This window comes from Haliotis asinina, chromosome 10, assembly GCF_037392515.1.
Source record: "Haliotis asinina isolate JCU_RB_2024 chromosome 10, JCU_Hal_asi_v2, whole genome shotgun sequence".
Classification (NCBI taxonomy): Eukaryota; Metazoa; Mollusca; class Gastropoda; order Lepetellida; family Haliotidae; genus Haliotis; species Haliotis asinina.
Window position 1 is genome coordinate 8,576,014 of NC_090289.1, and position 18,987 is coordinate 8,595,000.

Consider the following 18,987-nt stretch of genomic DNA (forward strand, 5'->3'; position numbering starts at 1 on the left):
TCAGTTGTTGTTTTGCTCATTGGAAACCACAAATATTGGCATAACGCTGAATATGAAATAGGGGTGATCATGTATCTCGGTATGAACATATCCCTTATGGTGAAGTTGACCCCGTACTGAAGTCTATTCTCACCTATCTAGTTATATCTGCATTTCGATGTGAGTTAGTTGGGTTTGATTGTGATTCCAGTTATCGACTTGGTTTATGTCAAACATAAAACATATGAATTTCATTAGATGACGTTTTAAATGTCTTCCAGGAGACTATTCAGAGCATCACTCAAGCTTTGAATTTTGTTTCGTTCATGTAAAACCTCTTCGTGAAACACCATGCACTGTTCAGTCGTGTCCTGAGCAAAAAAGATTAAGGAAGGTAACTGGGGGGCAAACAAACAAACAGGGTGGAAAATATAGAATATGGAGTTCAAAAATGAGATCAGAAATGCTTCAGCCTGCTTGCATTAGAATGAGATGTTGACTACCATTAAAAGTAAAAAGCTTTCGAGTCTTTCAAAAGGGTTGCTTTATGCATAGTATAATTTGGTGTTTCAATATTAAAGACGGAACGGTGAAAAGAGCAATACTTTGATCTCTTGTAGTTGACATGACCCGTGAAGATTCGGGTTAGAAATTGTCAACTCATGCTTGCAAGAGGCGATTAAGAGGGGATCGGGTGGCCAGGCTCGCGGACTGGCTGCTACATGTCATGATATCCCATTGGCGTAGATCGATGTTCATGCTATTGATCACTGGACTGTCTGGTCCAGACTCGATTATTCACAGACCACTGCCATATAACTGGAATATTGCTGAGCGTGGCGTCAAACAAAAAACAAACAAGTGTAAATGACGGCAGGGACAACGAATCATTCGGTCTGGTTCTTGGAGAGTACCATTTGCAGGACGACTAAGCTTAGTTCTAATGAAAGATGGCAGCGGCTTGTTTAGTTCTTCGATTAATTAACTCAAGGAAAGAGTAGTCCGAAAATATCCGGTCATGGCCACATTCGCCCAAGTCAAATACGTTGTATACGCGCAACTCGAGTTTGGGCAACCGTCCAAACTAGCCCGACCTCCCGTGAGGCCTTATTCTAAACTTAATCAAAACCAGTCCTGACTTCCCCCATGCCGTCCTTGAGGAAACGGTCGGTGTATTCTCTCTTCCAGAATCTTGCAGTTCTTTCGTGTAGCAGTTTATGGCAGACATTTCCTGGCACTTACTTCTTCCGTAAGTGTTCCAACTGCAAACTGCAGATCGTCTTACATGTAAACACAGAGTAGGCTTCGAGACTATCGACGCACAATAAATGTGGATCGTGTTATTTTGCTAAGAAAATATAAACGTTCCTCAGTAGTCATTTGTTTACGTTTCTTATCTCCGTTACCATGGAGACAGCACTTAGGTCGAACTTAGTTTAACATATTAACTGCTCAAACTGTAGATATAAATGATGTAAATAATGGGGGAAAACACATTTTTCTATTATTTCCGACTGTAAATTAGTCAAGGATAACCGCCTAGGAGTTGATAAATTCCTCTGACCCGTCTTCTTACACGGCCAAGGAAAATGGGCGTCGGTAGACGCGTAGACGAGTCAAAAGTCCAGAGACGAATCCTGCAGATAGGAAATAGAATCCTACCTGGATTAAAACCGACGGATTAACTTAAGCTGAAAACCGTCGACCACAGACCACACCCTTGACTTACTCAAGCCAATTATGATAGTTAGGTGACCGTGTAATGGTCCGAGTGGGATCTTTTAGGGGGTTCACAAATGAAGTGGTGCGATCCATGCTTAAAAATCACTAAATCTTTCCAACGTGTAACCACAGACGTATAGTATCACCTGAATTTATTTATAATGTTAACATTGTATTTTTTCATATATTCTCTCTCATTACTCATGTATTAAATGGGAATATTAGCAGAACTTACTCCATGTTCAAAGCAAGTGTGCAGCAGCACAATGCAGCTTCAATGCAGGGCATACTGATCAAAGAAGTTAGAAAGGCGTGGTCCATGTTGTCCCAATATCGGACCACCTCTTCTTTCATTTCAGCAAATTTGCCAGATTTGTCCTCACTGACACTTTCCTTCTTAAGGCCCCGAACATTTTCTGTTGGATTTAGGTCAGGGCAATAGCTTGGCCAATCTCATAATGCCATATTTTCGGTCCGAAACCAGACATGTGAATGCTTTAAACGATGTTTTAGGTCGTTGTCCAGCTGGGAAATACAAAAATTGCAATAGAGCACTTGAGCAGAATATCTGTGTACCGCTCACTGTACATATTCCCTCCAAATACGCAGTGGGGCGTTGCCCCTGACATGAACATGCCATACCACACGTTAAATGTCGGACTGCACTTTGGGTGCTGATACAAAGTATTTTTTCAGTTTGTTTGGTCCAGAATGTCAGTGTATTAGGAAACAACCACACTGTACAGAGAAAATCACATTGTCTCAGTTAAAATTTCTATGTTGTAAGCACCAGTTCAACCCGTGCTCCTTTTGTTCAGGTTTCCTGATTGGTGATGGAATTCCCCGACTTTTCTACCTACCCACTGCATGCAGCTCAGTTCTAATTGTCTCCTTACAGACAGCCACAGTTACTCTATTAATCATATCCAGCCTTACGTTTTTAAAACTCCTTCAAGTTTAAAACTTCAAACTCCCAGAGCCGCCTCCTGTCACCTGCGCCTCCCTGGTGCTCAGCGCCATCTCCATTTGGAATCTTTTTCAACACGATCAACTGTGGGCAAAGGGATGTCTGTTGTAATTGAAATCACTTTAGCGGATCGGATGCCCTTGTTATAAAATCAACCTCTTCTCTAAATTATCCATTTTGAGGATCACTGAAAATATCGTCTGCTAGCAAGTAAACAAGAGGGGGTAACTCTTCACAAACTAATGAAAAAGGATATACTAACGGAGTTATCGCTCTTGAAAGAAACCACGCACTTGAAGGCTGGCCAATGTATTTACACTACAAATCCAATTAAAACATATTCTTAAAATGTTCCTACAGCTAAGTGTGAGACATTTATGGCTTGTCACTTGCACACACAGAAATGAATTGATCATTATCACTGGATCAGTGTTTTCTGGAGTTAAAAACTGAAACACGTCCACTGAAGTATAGCAAGATGTGTTTGCAATTGTTAGACAGCTTGGAATCTCTGGTTTTCCAACACCAATATCACTAGGTTTGAAAGTGTCATTTGGTGTGTTTCCACGGTTACCATGTAATTGTAGCACAGACATGCATGATATGCAAGATATGCCAAGGCTTTTCTACCAGGTATGGTTTACCTAAGGACAGGTTAAGGATGACTGACACTTAAGTGCACATCTGTTGAAGTCCATCAATTACTCTTCTGTGATGCTATAAGATAACTCCTAACACAAAGGAACATCTAAAAGTTTATTGCATTTAAACACAGTTGTGATCAACTGCAATCAATGAAACCTGCAAGAATCAAAACAATTTAAGTATAAAAATAGAATTTTGTATCATTCTAATGCATAGTTTTTCATACAAGCTCGATTTTGAAATCTTTCTGCTCATACACTGCATATAACTAATGGAATACTATATACCTGACACCTAGCATTGTCCTTCAAATATAACAGCATACTATATACCTGTCACCTTGTGTTGTTCTTTTGATAAAATAGTAGATACATTAACCGAACAAAAAAAAGTTGGGAATCATTTTTTCTTGCTCTCTTGCTGTGTACCCTAACTTGTTTTGTTTAGTATGCTCCTGAGTTTCATGAGGTTACATGTTACATGCATATCACCCTCTGCCTAAGTCATGTTCACAGTTAAATCATATTGACATAAAGATTTTGGCATTACAACACTGCCATACATACATGTGATTAAATATTTTGATTAAACAAAATTTCTTCCCATATGAAAATATTTCAGTCCATATATTATTTTAAATGAAATTTATACATAATTTGTTATCTTACAATGCAATGGAAAATGACACTAAAAAAGACAATGATGACACTAAAATATATTCCATCAAATCCAAAATATATTGAATTCATGGTACATACTCAAAGTGAGTTTAGTTTTATGCCGTACTCTGCAATATTCCAGCTACATGGCAACAGTCTGTAGAGGATTCTGGACCAAACAATCCAGTGATCAACAGCATGAGCATCGATCTACACAACTGGAATACGATGATGTGTCAACCAAATCAGTGACCCTGACCATCAGATTCCATTACTTGCTTCTTATGTCAAGCAAATGTTTCTGAAGATCAATTCTAACCCGGATCTTCCTGGGTATACATATAGATAGAGATTGCAAAGCATACCTAATATGTATTCATATAATATGTATTACAGACTGCATGGTTTGAGCAGTTAAAAATACCAAGTTTTGCACCAAAGAGAAAAATCAAACACTTCGTAGCAGACCCAACGAGAGCATTAAATAGTGAATGCAGTTTATGTGAAAAATATGATTAACCAAACTGCAATACAGAAGTATCCACTTGATCTTTTGAGTGGCATACCTGACATGACTTCCTCAGCTAAATAATACTTGTCACTAGTAGAAAAAATACATGACTTTCTTCTCCATAAATGACTTAAAACACAAAAATTTCAAGAAAATGAAGTATAATGGCAGTGTCTCTATTAGCAGTTTACACTTCTTACATCACTGTCCATATAAAACGAAGAACACAAACTCTACCTCTGGCTCATCACCGGACAAAGTATAAATTAAACAAAAATGTTTGGATTATGCAAGGAAAAGGGATCAGAACAATATCAATGAAATTCAATCTATTCCACCAAAAATAATCTTACCCTAATAGGGGCAGTAGGGTAGCCTGGTGGTTAAAGTCTTAGCTTGTCAGGTGATAGACCAGGGTTTGATTCCCCACACAGGTACATTGTGTGAAGCCCATTTCTGATTTCCCGTGCTGTGATATTGATGCAATATTGCTAAAAGTGATGTAAACCCCAACCAACTCACTCACTCACTCACTCACTCACTCACTCACCCACCCACCCACCCACTCACTCACTCACTCACTCACTCTTACCATAATAAGTTTGTGTGTGTATGTGTAACTACTGTCAGCAATATTCCAGTAATATGACAGCTGTCTGTAAACAATCAAGTTCAGAACAATCAAGTGAGTGAGTGAGTTTAGTTTCACGCCAAACTCAGCAATATTCCAGCTATTTGGCAGCGATCTGTAAATAATTGAGTCTGGACCAGACAATCCAGTGATCAACAACATGAGCATCGATCTGCACAATTGGGAACCGATGACATGTGTCAACCAAGTCAGCGAGCCTGACCACCCGATCCCGTTAGTCGCCTCCCTCAACAAACATAGTCACCTTATATGGCCTGTGTAAGTGAGCATGGTTTTCTGTCGCTTTAAACAATATTCCAGCCATATCATGATGGGAGAACAAGAAAAGGGCAACATATTTAGGGAATGGAACCCTGGTGTGACAAGCAAACACTTTAACCATAAAGCTACTCGACCGCCCCTACGTCAAAACTGTAGGTGTGTGTTGTGACAACTACTTCTACAAGCCACACATCAACAACAAACAAATTCTTGGGTGTTGTTAATAGTAAACAGAAAATTCTCTATGCCTGTTTCTAACTCTCAAGGGACAGTGATTCGTTCACATTGACATTTCAAAACCTGCAGATATGTGATAGATATATTCTCAGATAAGATACTTACTGAATGAGATTATTTTTTCCTCCTAGGTACTGTAAACATCAACCACATTCATAAGTTAACAATTGAAATGTACATCTGAACCAATACAAAGCAAAACAAAGGTTGTGATTTGTCATTTTCAGCACTCTAACATATTAGCTTTCTGCTTAGTTGATGTTAAAGGCAAATGTAGTCATGTATGTTTGCAGTTGTACACTTCCTATACCACATACATTATTAAAATATTACCCAATTACCGTATATTGCCGTAGATAAGCCTAAATGTCGGACCAAATAAAGCAGTATGTAGTGGGGGGTCGGCTTGCCTATGAGACAATTTCACGAAAATATTTTCCAGGTCGTCAGAGCCGTGTCAGGACGTTCTTACAGGTTAGTGGTACACCTGCCAGGGAGTTTACGACGATTACAGACACTCTGTTATAAATGATACACATCACATCCAACTATGACCAAGTTAAATTCTGAGTAAATATCAGAGCCTCCACTGGAGAAAAGTAAGCAAGACATAAGATTAAAGCTTTCATATCAACTTACTGGATTTCTGTATTTTTAAACAAACACAATATTAGAAACTCATACAGGCACTGATATTATATTGTTGTGGATATACACCTATATTTTAATGTGTCAAGATTAAAAATACTGATTCGAGGTCGTTACGAAATGTCATGTCTGGACTAGACAATCCAGGAAACATTTTTAGCCACGATCCACTCCTCGGTAAGTTTCTCCCAAATCACTGGAATCACTGAGCATGACCAACCAATCCAAGAAGTCATGTCCTGGGAGCAGTATTTGTGTCTGCAGACCTGTTGTATCCAACAATCCCTGTATGTAAATACATGTATACTAGGTTAGGACATCCACACAAGCTATATCTATATCTAATTTCACATATAAAGGCCTTAAATGAAGACCCGAGTCACCATTTGGTGTCCAGATCCTCAAATAGAAAATACAAACATTCTATCAGACTCAGAGATGACATCCCGAAGGCATTCTAGCTCTGACTTACCCTGCATACAAAACAAGAGTGTATGAGGCTTTACACTGATTCAGCAATATCATGGTGGAGGACACCAGAGATGGGCTCCACACATCATATTTCACTATCCACTATCCACTAGGCTACCCCTCCATCCCATACATAAACTGAATGTTACTTTCAATTCATTCATGTAACAGCCACTCTATGGGCAGCTTCATATTGCATGTTGAGTCATGGATCTCTTTTTTCTACTAAAGTGACAATTTTAGACAGTGAACATGTCCTCAAAGAATTGTCCCAGTTCCGTAATGATATGAAGAATAAAGATCAAAAGCTGACAAAATCAGAAAAATGTCTACTTCCATTTTCTCCAGTGAAACAATAGGACAGCACTTTTCGTATAAATATGATTCTGTACAACTGAGGAAACGTGAAGTCTTAAAACAAAACACTGTGATGCTCAAAAGGATGACAGTGCTTCCAGTGTTATGAAATGAATGCTCAATGAATAACATTAAACAATGGAATTAATGCAAATTGTAATTACCTAACAATCATACTTTTCAAAACAATGACAGATACATGCAACTTATACCTGAGGCCTGAGGCAAGACGAGGTCTAAAAAACAGTCTGCAGGTTTTTCAGTTATATTATCACAATATTCAGTCATTTCAAATATATTCTTGTTCTATCTACATTGTTAAGTCTCCACAGATGCCACTACTTCCTGAAAATCAAATGAAGAACATGTGATTATATGAAAAGCATGGCTATGGTAACACCAGGTGTCCATGCTAAACTATCAGCAAAAAGCTGCTAGTATTTTGGGAAATGTACGTTGGTAAATAAGGAAAATAATTCTAGATGGATCTGGTCTCAGGACTGCATCACATTTTGAAGCCCTGTGTACCCTCCCAGCCCACCCCACTCAATGCCATGTACTATTCTCCATGACACTCCCCTTATTACCTGTATTTTGTTCTTAATGTTTGTGCTCCACCTTCCACTTGGTTGTTGAATCACTTTTAAAATCATAATTTTTATACATAAAAATAGAGCTGTAATTTTTTTCATTCTCTCCCCATGCCCCAATGTCCTTCATTTCCTCCATTCACACTGACCCTACAATGTATGTATATGTGACTTGCCAGTTTCCTTCTACCCATCATCAGTTCACTACCTCCCATCATGACACATCCTCAATAATCACCTTTTGCTGGCTTTTTACCCAATCAGGTGTTGACACTGAGAAGTTGAGTGCACCAATCACAAGGCTTCTGTCATAACTCACTTTCATTTCATTCATCCAAACAATTAAACTTGGCACCATAGTTAACACTGCTGCAAAAGTACCCTGAAAGTGGTAAGAAATCTGACTTGAACTGGCAAGCATGTTTGTAACATCTTATTTGATTGGCTACTGTGAAAAGGCATAGCCAGGTAATACAATTATCCAGTCAAGCCAAGTACACATCCAGGAAACTAGTGGAGATTTATCAGAACATATACTGCAATTATCGACAATGATTGTGATGATGGGTCATTACACTCAGTTCTCTATCTCCAAGGAGACGGTCAAGTCACTGGTCAGTACACAATCTCCCATCGTGAAGGCTGACGACAAAAATTTTCCTCATATTCATCATGTTCTTGTTTCTCCTCTCCTTCCTCGCGACCTTGACCACAGAAGCTATTGAAGGTCATGTCAGGGTCAAATCCCATGATTTCCCGTTCATCTTGGATACGGAAGGAGAACGTTGACTCCCTGGTGCCAATGAAGTACCTGCACAAACAACCATAGCTCATCAGACTGAAGATAAGTCAAAAGTAGTAAACATACCTACGAAAAACAGCATCATGAAACAATGAGAGGTTTTATGCAGCTCTATCGAGGATCAAGACAACTCTTTCAAGGAGGTTGACACAACTATTTCAAGGAGGATGACATGATTGTTTCATGGAGGTCAGCATAACTGTTTCAAGGAGGTCAGCCCATCTGCCCCAAGTATACATACAAAATATACTCTTCCTTGACCAAGGGGTTAAAATGATGGGAGTCAAAAAATGGTACCAGTACAACTCATGACCAAAGGAACAGTATAACCAATATTCTTCTTAGAATTTCAGTTACCAGTTTGAAGCCTGTATCTCATAACCTGCCCTTGGGATCTTTTATTTCTTCCATTCATACAGTAACAGGAGTAAGTGAGAATCAACTCCATCTCGCCATACCTTGCATGTGCACATATCCACTGGTCAATGATGGCCACACCTCCATCCATATATTCCTCCAGAATCTCCTGCGATGGTCGGAACCGATAGACCTCATAGCCAGACAGGAGATTCTTTACCTCCTCAAACTCTGGAAGTAAGAACATTTTAACAAACATATTCTTCTCTTAGAATCCATGTCAGTCAAAGTTTTTATCTTATGACATTAAATTCCTGTAATCAACACACTGTCAAACATGAAAACAATCTGTATTAATTCTGGCAATAAACTCAATACAAGTTAATAAGAAATATGACATGTTTGATGGCAAATTCTTCATAATCACAAGAAATCTCTGCTAAAAGCAGACACGTACTAACATCCACAGTAACGTAAGTCACAGATTTTGAACATGCAGCACTCTACAAACATGGGTTCACTGCCAAGAAAGGATCAAAATGAGAAATATACTGAAAGAGAATCCATGACAAGTGTAGCCGGGCACAAGGGAGAGAACTCTGCACAACAGATCATTAAGATCAACCACACATACGTTAAAGAAGAATACTGCATGTCATGCAACAGCTGTAATGAAACTTTCACAAAAGACAAGATTCTGATGACTAAAGTCACTTTAGTTTTAATTGTTAAAGAATGATAATGTGAAAAAATCACCAGGAAACCTTACCCCACTCTTCACGAGCATCTGTTGAAATGAAAACCTTTTTCAGGTCATACTTCTTCAGGAGTTCAATAATTTTCTCAGCAGCAGCTGCAAGGGTTGGTGTGTCTTTTTTCCTGGAGATCGCAAAGTCAGCCCGACGTAAGTGAACCCCAATATATGGCCCTCCCTTGGCTTGGCCCTTTTTCCTCTGCAAAAGAAAAAAATTTCCAGTTGAAGGATTGTTGATAATTTACAGCTAGAAGAATGATGATGACTTTAAATGGGGGTCACCCACTTTGCTCTGGGGAGGTAAGGGAGTTATCACTTTTGTACATGTCATGTGTATGTATCAGGTATGGAAACACCGAAGGGGGAGGAATAATCTCCCGACCCTGATGGTTTTACATTGTCTGCTAAAACTGAGGAGAAGTTTTTTCTCTAACATATATACCGTCAATGATGCATAATTACAAAGTCAATGATCATTTAATGAAGCTACATAACAATAACTGAAGTTCGAGTAAAATCAATTTAATGACAGTAGCCATAAATACATAATTCAACACCACTTCCTTTGTCAGCCCGGTGGCTGTGTAGTAGAGCATCTGTCTACAAATCTGAGAACTGCAGTTCCAAACCTTCTTAGGAAAACATTTGCACTTTGAACTTAATCATGGACAATATTTTTCAATTGATTTCATTTGAATGTTGATGGTCATATATAGATTTAGGAAAAGACAATTACAAAAAGTAAAACCTGGGAAGAGGTCTTACTTATAAAACAAAAAACCTCAAATGCGGTTATTCTGGGAAAACAAGAAATGATTTAATATGTGGTGAGAAGCACACTTCAGGCTTATATCTGTTGCATGAAGTAAGATCAGCAATATCCCAGTAGTATCACGATGGGAGCCACACTTTTTCAAACCGTCCCTTTCAGTGCCACCTCTATACTCTGGAAATTCCAGTCTTCATCCCGATACACTACTCAAAAAAGTTTAAGAACAGATGATTTTTTAACTGACTACAGTTTATTCTTCACAGTATAGTGAAAAGCAATAGGTTTTTCTCTATCTTGTGATCAGTATTTATCATGGAAGTTTACTGTACCTTACACAGTCTACAATATTTTAGTGATATGACAGTATGTCAGTTTACAACTGGGCATAATACCAAATGAAAGAAACAGCTTTACCTGTTTGTTTAAAAAAATCAAATCATTGTCCACAAAGGATCATGATTGGTGTAATTCTGGGACTTGCACCCCTAATCACCTGATCACTTATTGAAGGAGTGAGTCAGTTTATTTTTCAGCCACACTCAGAAATATTCCAGCAATATTCCAGCGGGCTGTAAATAATCGAGTCTGGACCAGACAATCCAGGGAACAACAGCATGAGCATCAGTCTGTGCAACTGGGATGCGATGGCACGTGTCATCCAAGTCAGCAAGCCTGACCACCTGATCAAGGTAGTCGCCTCTTACAACAAACATGGTTTACAATATTCTTACCTGAACCTTCAAGGTCTACTCAAGGAACACAAAACAACACACCAACCTGCATCATCTTGTGAGCTAAACCATGCCAAAATGTTTATGAATATGACAAAGGAAGCATGTTCAATATTTAAGTTAATCTTGACATATTACCTTGTTTTTTGTCCAATCTTCATTTAACACAGTTTTGTCTGCTATGTCTGTTGAGTCGAGATACTTGGACCGGAAATCATCCCCAATTTTCTTCAGATGTTTAGCAAATACCATACTCCTCCTGGCCTGAAGTTACCATGGAAACAGAAACAGAATAACCTTATACAATAAATAGTGATGAGAATTATTAGTAAGCAGGAAAGGTGTAACATGAAATAATTTCAACGAAAGACTGAACATTGTAAAACTAAGACCTGATAACTTTTTCCCATGATTTCCATTTGGATGCACTGCTCTGTTGAGTGTTTACGCTCTGTTTGTCACCTGTGCTGTGCTGGTGAGAGCAGACTGTTTATGGCTAACAAAGTAGCCATTACATTTCTGCAATAATTCACTTCCAAAGTCTGAGGCACAAAGATATGAAGGGTTGGTTTAGTTTGGTTATTGTTGAGCACCACACAGTGCAATACTCCAGCCACGTGTCTACCAAGTGAAGGAGCCTGATCACCCTATACCCCTAGTTGCCTCTTGAGACAAAAGGCCTGGAGGATAGTTCTAGTGGTTCCTGGTACATACTCCCTGTTCACCTACTTACTGTCCAATACTTGATGTCTCCAAAACGGTCATGCATCACTGTCTCCGCTCTGTCAACCATGACTGACCTGCAACAACAAATTGTCACATGTGCTATCGTACGATCATCCCTCAGCATTACATGGGTCTTGGGGTTCATAGACAGCCCTCCACATCACACTAACAAGAATTAGAGGCCAAGGAAAGTCATATACTGAACAGAACAGCAAAAGAAATGCAAGTTGTGAAAAAAGTTGAAAGTTAAAAAAAACAGTTGCGTTTCTAAAGATGTTCAGTATATTTTCCATTACACTGCATTACTGCTATTTTGTTTGTTGTGTATTAGGGGTTTATGGACACATCAGGATAATTTGTTACTGTCATTACGTCAACAAGCGCAAAAAATCTAACTAATAGCATCTTTACCTTAAACATATCATGTTAGCAGTACATGGTCTGTGAGATGCAATGTCCATTTTCATAATGAGTGTAAACACCCATGTTGGAAAAGTCAGAATTCCATTGTTATGAGGAGCTTGAACACTTGAAAACCGTTTGAATATACTATTTCAACATAAGAGCAATTTTTACTCAATTACTAAATGATAGTCTATCCCCCTTTACATCTTTACATCTACATCCATTTATGTCTATCCTCTACATAACCGTGAAGATAAAGGTTAGAAATAATCTTCATGTTTGTTGTAAAAGGTGATGTATAATAATCAAGTCGGGACCAGACAATCCAGTGATCAACAGCACGAGCTTTGATTTGTCAACAAAGTCAGCGAGCATGTTAGTTGCCTCTTACAACAAGCATGGGTTACTGAAGATCAATTCTAAACCGGATCTTCACACTTTTCATATATGCAAGGCAATAAACATGACACTTACATGCCAGTAGTGTTGTGTAGCAAGAAGGGTTTCAGGAAACTGGCCATTCCCTGTATTGACATGCACTGGAATGCCTTAGCGTGGACTTGATCCCCATAGTTGAAGAACCAGCCATCCCACACTCCCGTCTCCTCATTCTGGGAAATGATAACAGTTTTCAAAGAATTACTTGAAAAAGACATTAATCATACTGTGTCCTTTCTGTGAGCACCAATGCAGTGGCCCAGTGGTTGTGTTGTACAAAGTAACCTTAGCGCTAAGACCTTAAGTCTATGTTAAGGTATGGGAGTCACGGTCACCTTAGCACTAATACCTTAAGTCTGTGTTAAGGTATGGGAGTCACGGCCACCTTAGCGCTAATACCTTAAGTCTATGTTAAGGTATGGGAGATACGGTCATCTTAGCCCTAAAACCTTAATTCTATGTTAAGGTATGGGAGTTACGGTCACCTTAGCGCTAAGATCTCTTTGTACAATTGCACCCTTCACAAAACTCTCTTAAGTCTAATGTCTCGTTACTTTTCTCGTAGCATTCTCACTTCCTGTGTTACAGTATAGGAGGCACAAATGCTACAAAGAAAGTTATGAGACATCTTCTTACTAAAGATTTGAGGGACAGACAGACACACAGACACACACACACACACGCATACACACGGACACACACAGGATTTGGGGGACATACACATGGTGTTAAGGACACACACACATGATTTTGGGCGCACACACACATGCACACGCATACACACAAAATGAGGATTTTCGGCACGCACACACGGCGAATTTGCTGGACATTTTAGGTCAAAAGTGTTAGCATTTTAAGACAAAGAAAGTTTCAAATATGAGAAGGCAAATAACACAAAAATAACAATGGAAGAAAGAATATCATTTCCCTGCAAAGCAGAGTCCAGGTTTCATCCCAGGTATAAATGTTTGTCCAGTACAGCCATGTATGATATAGAACCACCATACCTGACAAACTACTGACTTACACAAGGAAAGGAAAACATGATATCATCTCTTGCAAAATATGCTCTCATAACATATTATTGACATTCTAATTCAATATAAAAGAATCCATACACATTAACAGCATCTAAATCTAATGTTCCACATTATAACACGCCCAGCTTTAAAGAATCCCCACCAGGCAACACATAAATCATCGCCGTCAATTCCTGCTTGTCAATAATCATCCTGATAGAGTAACAGCTGCTGGCAATTTGTTAGTTCAGAAGACCAGGAAACCTGGCAACATTTTTCTGGTACACATTTTCATAATTTTGTTTCATGAAATATACCTGTACAGTCAAAAACTCTGGTGTCCCAACATAAACTGATGGTGGGGTAGCCTAGTGGTTAAAGCGTTCACTTATCACACTGAAGATCCAGGTTTAATTCCCCACATGGGTACAATATGTGAACCCCATTTCTGGTATCCCCTGCTGTGAGGTTGTGGGAATATTGCAAAAAGCAGCGTAAAACAAAACTCAAAGTAAAAACTTGGCCCATGAGTAATCATTATTCAGCTATCATGCTGCAGCTGTGTCAATCCTCAGATAACTCAAGGTATGTATGTAGATCCTGACACAACTTCAACACAACAGAAACGTTTGACTACATACATACTTCTTATCTATTTAAGAGCAGTTCAAAAGAAAAGTTAAATTCCCATTAAACCTACCCAACCATTCCAGCACTATCATGGCTTGGGAACACCAGAAATGGGCTTCAAGCATTGCTCTCACATGAGTAATCAACCCTGAAAAACACTTAACAGGCACCGCACTGCCCCATTTGTTTTATTACATACAACACTGAAATTTTAATAATGCTCAGAATGAACATAATTTTAGGTCACACTTTTAGTAATATTCCAAAAATATCATGGTGAGGGACACTAGAAATGGGCTTCACACATTGTACACATGATGGGAATCGGAACGAGGTCAGGTGATGAGACACACTTCAATAATTAGGATGCCCTACCAGCTCCAAGCTCACAGTGCAACCCTGATTTGTATTGTTCTTGTCTCCTATTGCAGCACTCACCCAGGTGTACTTCCTGTACTCCATAGTGTGGCACTCGCGCTTGTCCATTTTCTCCTTCCACTCCCCGCCCCAGCCCTCCTTATAGTACTGGAGATAGTACACCTCATCCACCAGCCACGGCTTGGGAAGGACTGCACATACAGGTGCATCAATTGAGAACATACTTGGTGTAAATGCAGCCTTGGCATACAAATACTCTTCATACTTAACAACAGAAGCAAGTTAAGTTTGTTTGTTCAAACATCAGTCCTGAGAATCAAGGCAAGATAACCCAAATGACCACAATCTTTCAGAATATAAGAAATGCAATTTTGCCCCATTTACTGAATTTCCAGAATACTAGAAACCTCTTTCAGACTAAAAACTGATGCAAGCACAATATTTCCATTCAGTTTTACCACATTCTCTCTTTTAATAGTAAAGGTTGTGCAAACACAATATCAGACTGTTTTGGTCAAATCTTTGGTTTGATGAAGCAAAACAAAATAATTTCTTTTAATGAATGAGTTTCGTTAAATTTACGAAATAGAATTACATCAGGATGTGGCAGTTTAGTGTTAGAGCTAAGACCAAATGAAGCAAGTTGTACACAATCACTACTCTCCTAAAACCCATGAGTACAGGAATGGTGCTGAAAAACAAACACACATAATCAGGGCATTTCTAGAATTCAAACCAACCCCTACATTTTATGTTCCTGGCGTGCCAAAGGGACATAACTCTGTACAGTGAACAGTAGCACCTTGTTCCTATGTCCTCAAAATGTAATCAATTCACAACAGTAATATTACATAACAGCAAAAACAGACTGCAGGAATACCTTTCAGAAAGTCCTCAAACTCAATGACAGGTACATATTTTCTGAGACTTGGGACATCAAAGAAAAGTGACCATGGGATGCGTGACTGGTCAATTTGGCGGTTGGCCCAGTGGTAGAGGTGTCCCCAAGGAGGCAACACCAGGATCCAGGGTGAGTCTTCATTGAGGGCCTCAACCAGGTTGGCCATGCGGAGATACACATCACGTCGTAGGTTGAATCCTTCTCCTGGGTTCACTTCCCATAACAGATACCTGTAACAGGTATGTCCTCAAAGTTCCAGATACACTACATATTTGCATAAAATATGCAAATAAATTGCCACAAACAAATAAATCACCACAAATGTATTTTTTTTGCTTCCATAAAAACATACCTGGAAACTGAAAAAAATCCAATGGAATACCAACACTATGTATGGGTATAGAGAATTATCATTTCATTTAAGGCATGGTGTTTTGTGGAGCATGCTAAAGGCAATTTGTAACTGTATTGCAACAAGTTGTGAAAATTCAGAAAAGACCAAATGAAAATATACCACAAGCATACTAGTAAACATTTAAACAAATGATGATTTGCATAAACTATACCCAACTGTGGTCCCAAATTTACAAGAAAACATGAGCAGAGAAAAAATACCCACAATAGTATGATATAAGGATGTCTCATCTATACTGATTTATTACCATCTGTGTAGATGAACATACCTTCTACACAGGTGCAAGTAGACTTCAATAACATTTACACATTACATGAACAATGGTGGCTATACCACCATAAACTCCTCTACAGTGAATATACAACAAAGTATGATATTTCTATGTAGGAGCACTGAGAGTCATGCGTAACACCCAGATCATAAACTTAACAATGGGGGAAAAAGGGTATGCTCACTCAGTGCCCTCTTCATTTTAGTTTTTATCCTAGGATATACAGGTCACAAAACTTTGCAGGAAGTTTTACTGTCTGCCTGTCCTTCCTTCCTTCCTAGTCTGAACTACTGTATGATGCCAGAAGTACCATCTCTAATATCTATTGATCCTAAAGGACACTGGGATCAAACCCTGATCTTCAACTCTCCATGCTAATGCTCTGTCCACTGGATGACAAGGTCGCTCCCAATACTTGTGTCACCATATATGTTAGCGAATTTTAATTTACCTGACAAAGGCTTATTTCCTACAACCTATATTTGATATATACATGCATTTAATTTATCCTATGCTTAAAATTGCGACTTTTGACTTCCAGTTAATTTGATGATAGATAATTTACAGACTGATCTATCTCAGCCCAAAGCGAGCAGAAGTCGACGTTCTGGTGATTTAGACGAGGAAGTTTCATCGGTAGGGCGGATGCCCAGTTCCTGTCGTGAGACGTTTTATTGACAATTGAAATTAAGAAATTAAGTTATGTAAAGAGCAAATAAACAAAAATATCATTTACCCTCGATCGTTAATGCCACTTCAGATGCAAAATCAGTTACCCGTATAACAAAAAATAGCGAGTAAAATTCAACAAGATCACTCGTCTGCTAGTGACAGGTTATGTATGAAACAGGAAGCCACACGATCAAAACACTCTCTCGCAGTGCGGAGGGAAAAGTATGGCTCACCGTCGAAAACACATACAAAAATACCCGGATGTGACAAGCGACTGTATTTTCGCCGATAAGATGTTATAAACACTATTTTTGTTGGAAACACATGATACTTTTTTCGTGAAATAGATGAATATACCTTTATCACTCAAGGTTAGCAAAATCAAAACTTAAAGTGATATCAAAGATGAAAATTACGTTTTTGTCTTATACCATCAAAAACCCCTAACACTGGGATACATGTTAAAATTTTTGAGTTCGACTTGCTCAGAATATTTAACTTTCGCTGCTGTTTTCAAAGAAAATTATTTTGTTTATAATTGAACACACATTTCAATGGTTTCGATTATATGACTTGTATAACAACAAATCTGTGTCGTGGGCAAAGTCAGCATCTACACCGACATATGGGCATCACTGCTGTGAAGCGTAGTAACGGTGCTGACTCGGAGCAAAAGGGGTGTGGCATCGATTGATGTTGACAGATGTTTTCAAATATTTCACATGAAACATAAAGTCTGACATAATTCTTAAAAAAGTAAATGTCACCGACCTAATAATAACAACATAGAAAACGTTCTAAAAGAATTACATTCCTCGCAGTTGAAGTCCGTGTGACTGAAAATGGGATTTGTTTACATATGACGAAAATACCAGCACATTGGTTTCGCGCCTCACCTCGGTGCCTTTGCCTCGCCAAATTCCACCTTGTGGCTTGATGCTGGCTGAAGGTCCTCTTCATCATCGGTGTGACAACTGACGCTTGTCAATGCCGTTGCCAAAACGGCAAACAACATTATTTGTAGCCTGACATGAGCCATCATGCATTTGAGTTTGCCACGCTGGAATTGCGGAAAGGAGAGTGAATATGGGGAGGTAACTCTTATTAAGCCGTAACCAAACCGGTTTGTGAACTTTCTATCAAAAGATTCTGCGGTTGCGTCGCCTGCTTTTATTCGTCTACTAGTTAAAGTTGCCACAGCTTGTGGAGGTGTGTGAAGAGATCTAGTCCACTAGTTGTGTTGACAACAAAGCTCTAAAGAAGTGGCCTACTTTAGCAATACAGGTTTGCCCAGGTGATGGCCACGCCATTTGAAACATGTGTTTGACGGAGTAGAAAAAAAAACTCACATTGAACCAAAGAATCGAAAAGGCTTTACGGTGTTGTCATAAAAACTCGGTAAATTTGCATTTAATGTTTGTATAGCATTCATGTTTCGACAAATTAGAATTTGTACGAATATGACTAAACAGACTCGCGTGAAGGAATTTCATACTCTCGTGTGTGCGTGAGCACGAGTGCGCGTGTGTGTAAGGTCCTGAGACGAAATTTTCAAATTGTCTGTGAATAAAATCATCACAAATGACGTATGTACATCTTATTTGGACCCGACAAATATAAAAGAGGGTATTACATGATAATTGTTCTTATGTTCTGTACAGATCGATTTAGCTGTTAAATTTTAAGAATATGCCTGTCCAATATTACGTAATCATATCGATTAATGTAATTTGCCATTTTATATTATACCATTGTAAACGGTGTGGTTTTGTATATACCACAAAGGCAAACAGGTTTCAGAGGATGTCAGCTTTAATTGGCAAACTCGTAACAGAGCCTGTGAAAATAAATACATTGTATTAACACACTGAATTAAAATATACAGTACTTGAAGCTTAAGGATTGACATAGATGAGAATTAGCCATACATGCTACTATCAAATACATATTCTCAATACAATAATTATTGATTGGTCAGGTCATAGAGTGAGTGTATGTATGTATGTATGTATGTATG

General features: G+C 38.7%; 1 protein-coding gene across 1 annotated transcript; it reads right to left on the reverse strand.

Moving 5' to 3' along the window:
• Window positions 1–8,241: 8,241 nt before the first annotated feature.
• On the reverse strand, window positions 8,242–18,060 carry LOC137299176 (GDP-fucose protein O-fucosyltransferase 2-like). Its single transcript, XM_067831737.1, has 9 exons — window positions 17,867–18,060; window positions 15,592–15,842; window positions 14,772–14,902; window positions 12,721–12,857; window positions 11,849–11,915; window positions 11,254–11,379; window positions 9,628–9,811; window positions 8,960–9,089; window positions 8,242–8,510 (listed from the first exon to the last, which is right to left on the reverse strand). The coding sequence occupies exons 1-9, from the start codon at window positions 18,010–18,012 to the stop codon at window positions 8,315–8,317; spliced, it is 1,368 nt and encodes a 455-aa protein (XP_067687838.1). The 5' UTR covers window positions 18,013–18,060; the 3' UTR covers window positions 8,242–8,314.
• Window positions 18,061–18,987: the final 927 nt, after the last annotated feature.

Coding starts and splice junctions, on each gene's coding strand:
- LOC137299176 (XM_067831737.1), bottom strand. CDS start 18,012: ATGATGGCTCATGTCAGGCTACAAATAATGTTGTTTGCCGTTTTGGCA. Junction 12,858..14,771: donor AGTACAGGAAGTACACCTGG/GTGAGTGCTGCA, acceptor ATCATTTCCCAG/AATGAGGAGACGGGAGTGTG. Junction 9,090..9,627: donor AGATGCTCGTGAAGAGTGGG/GTAAGGTTTCCT, acceptor TCTTACTTCCAG/AGTTTGAGGAGGTAAAGAAT.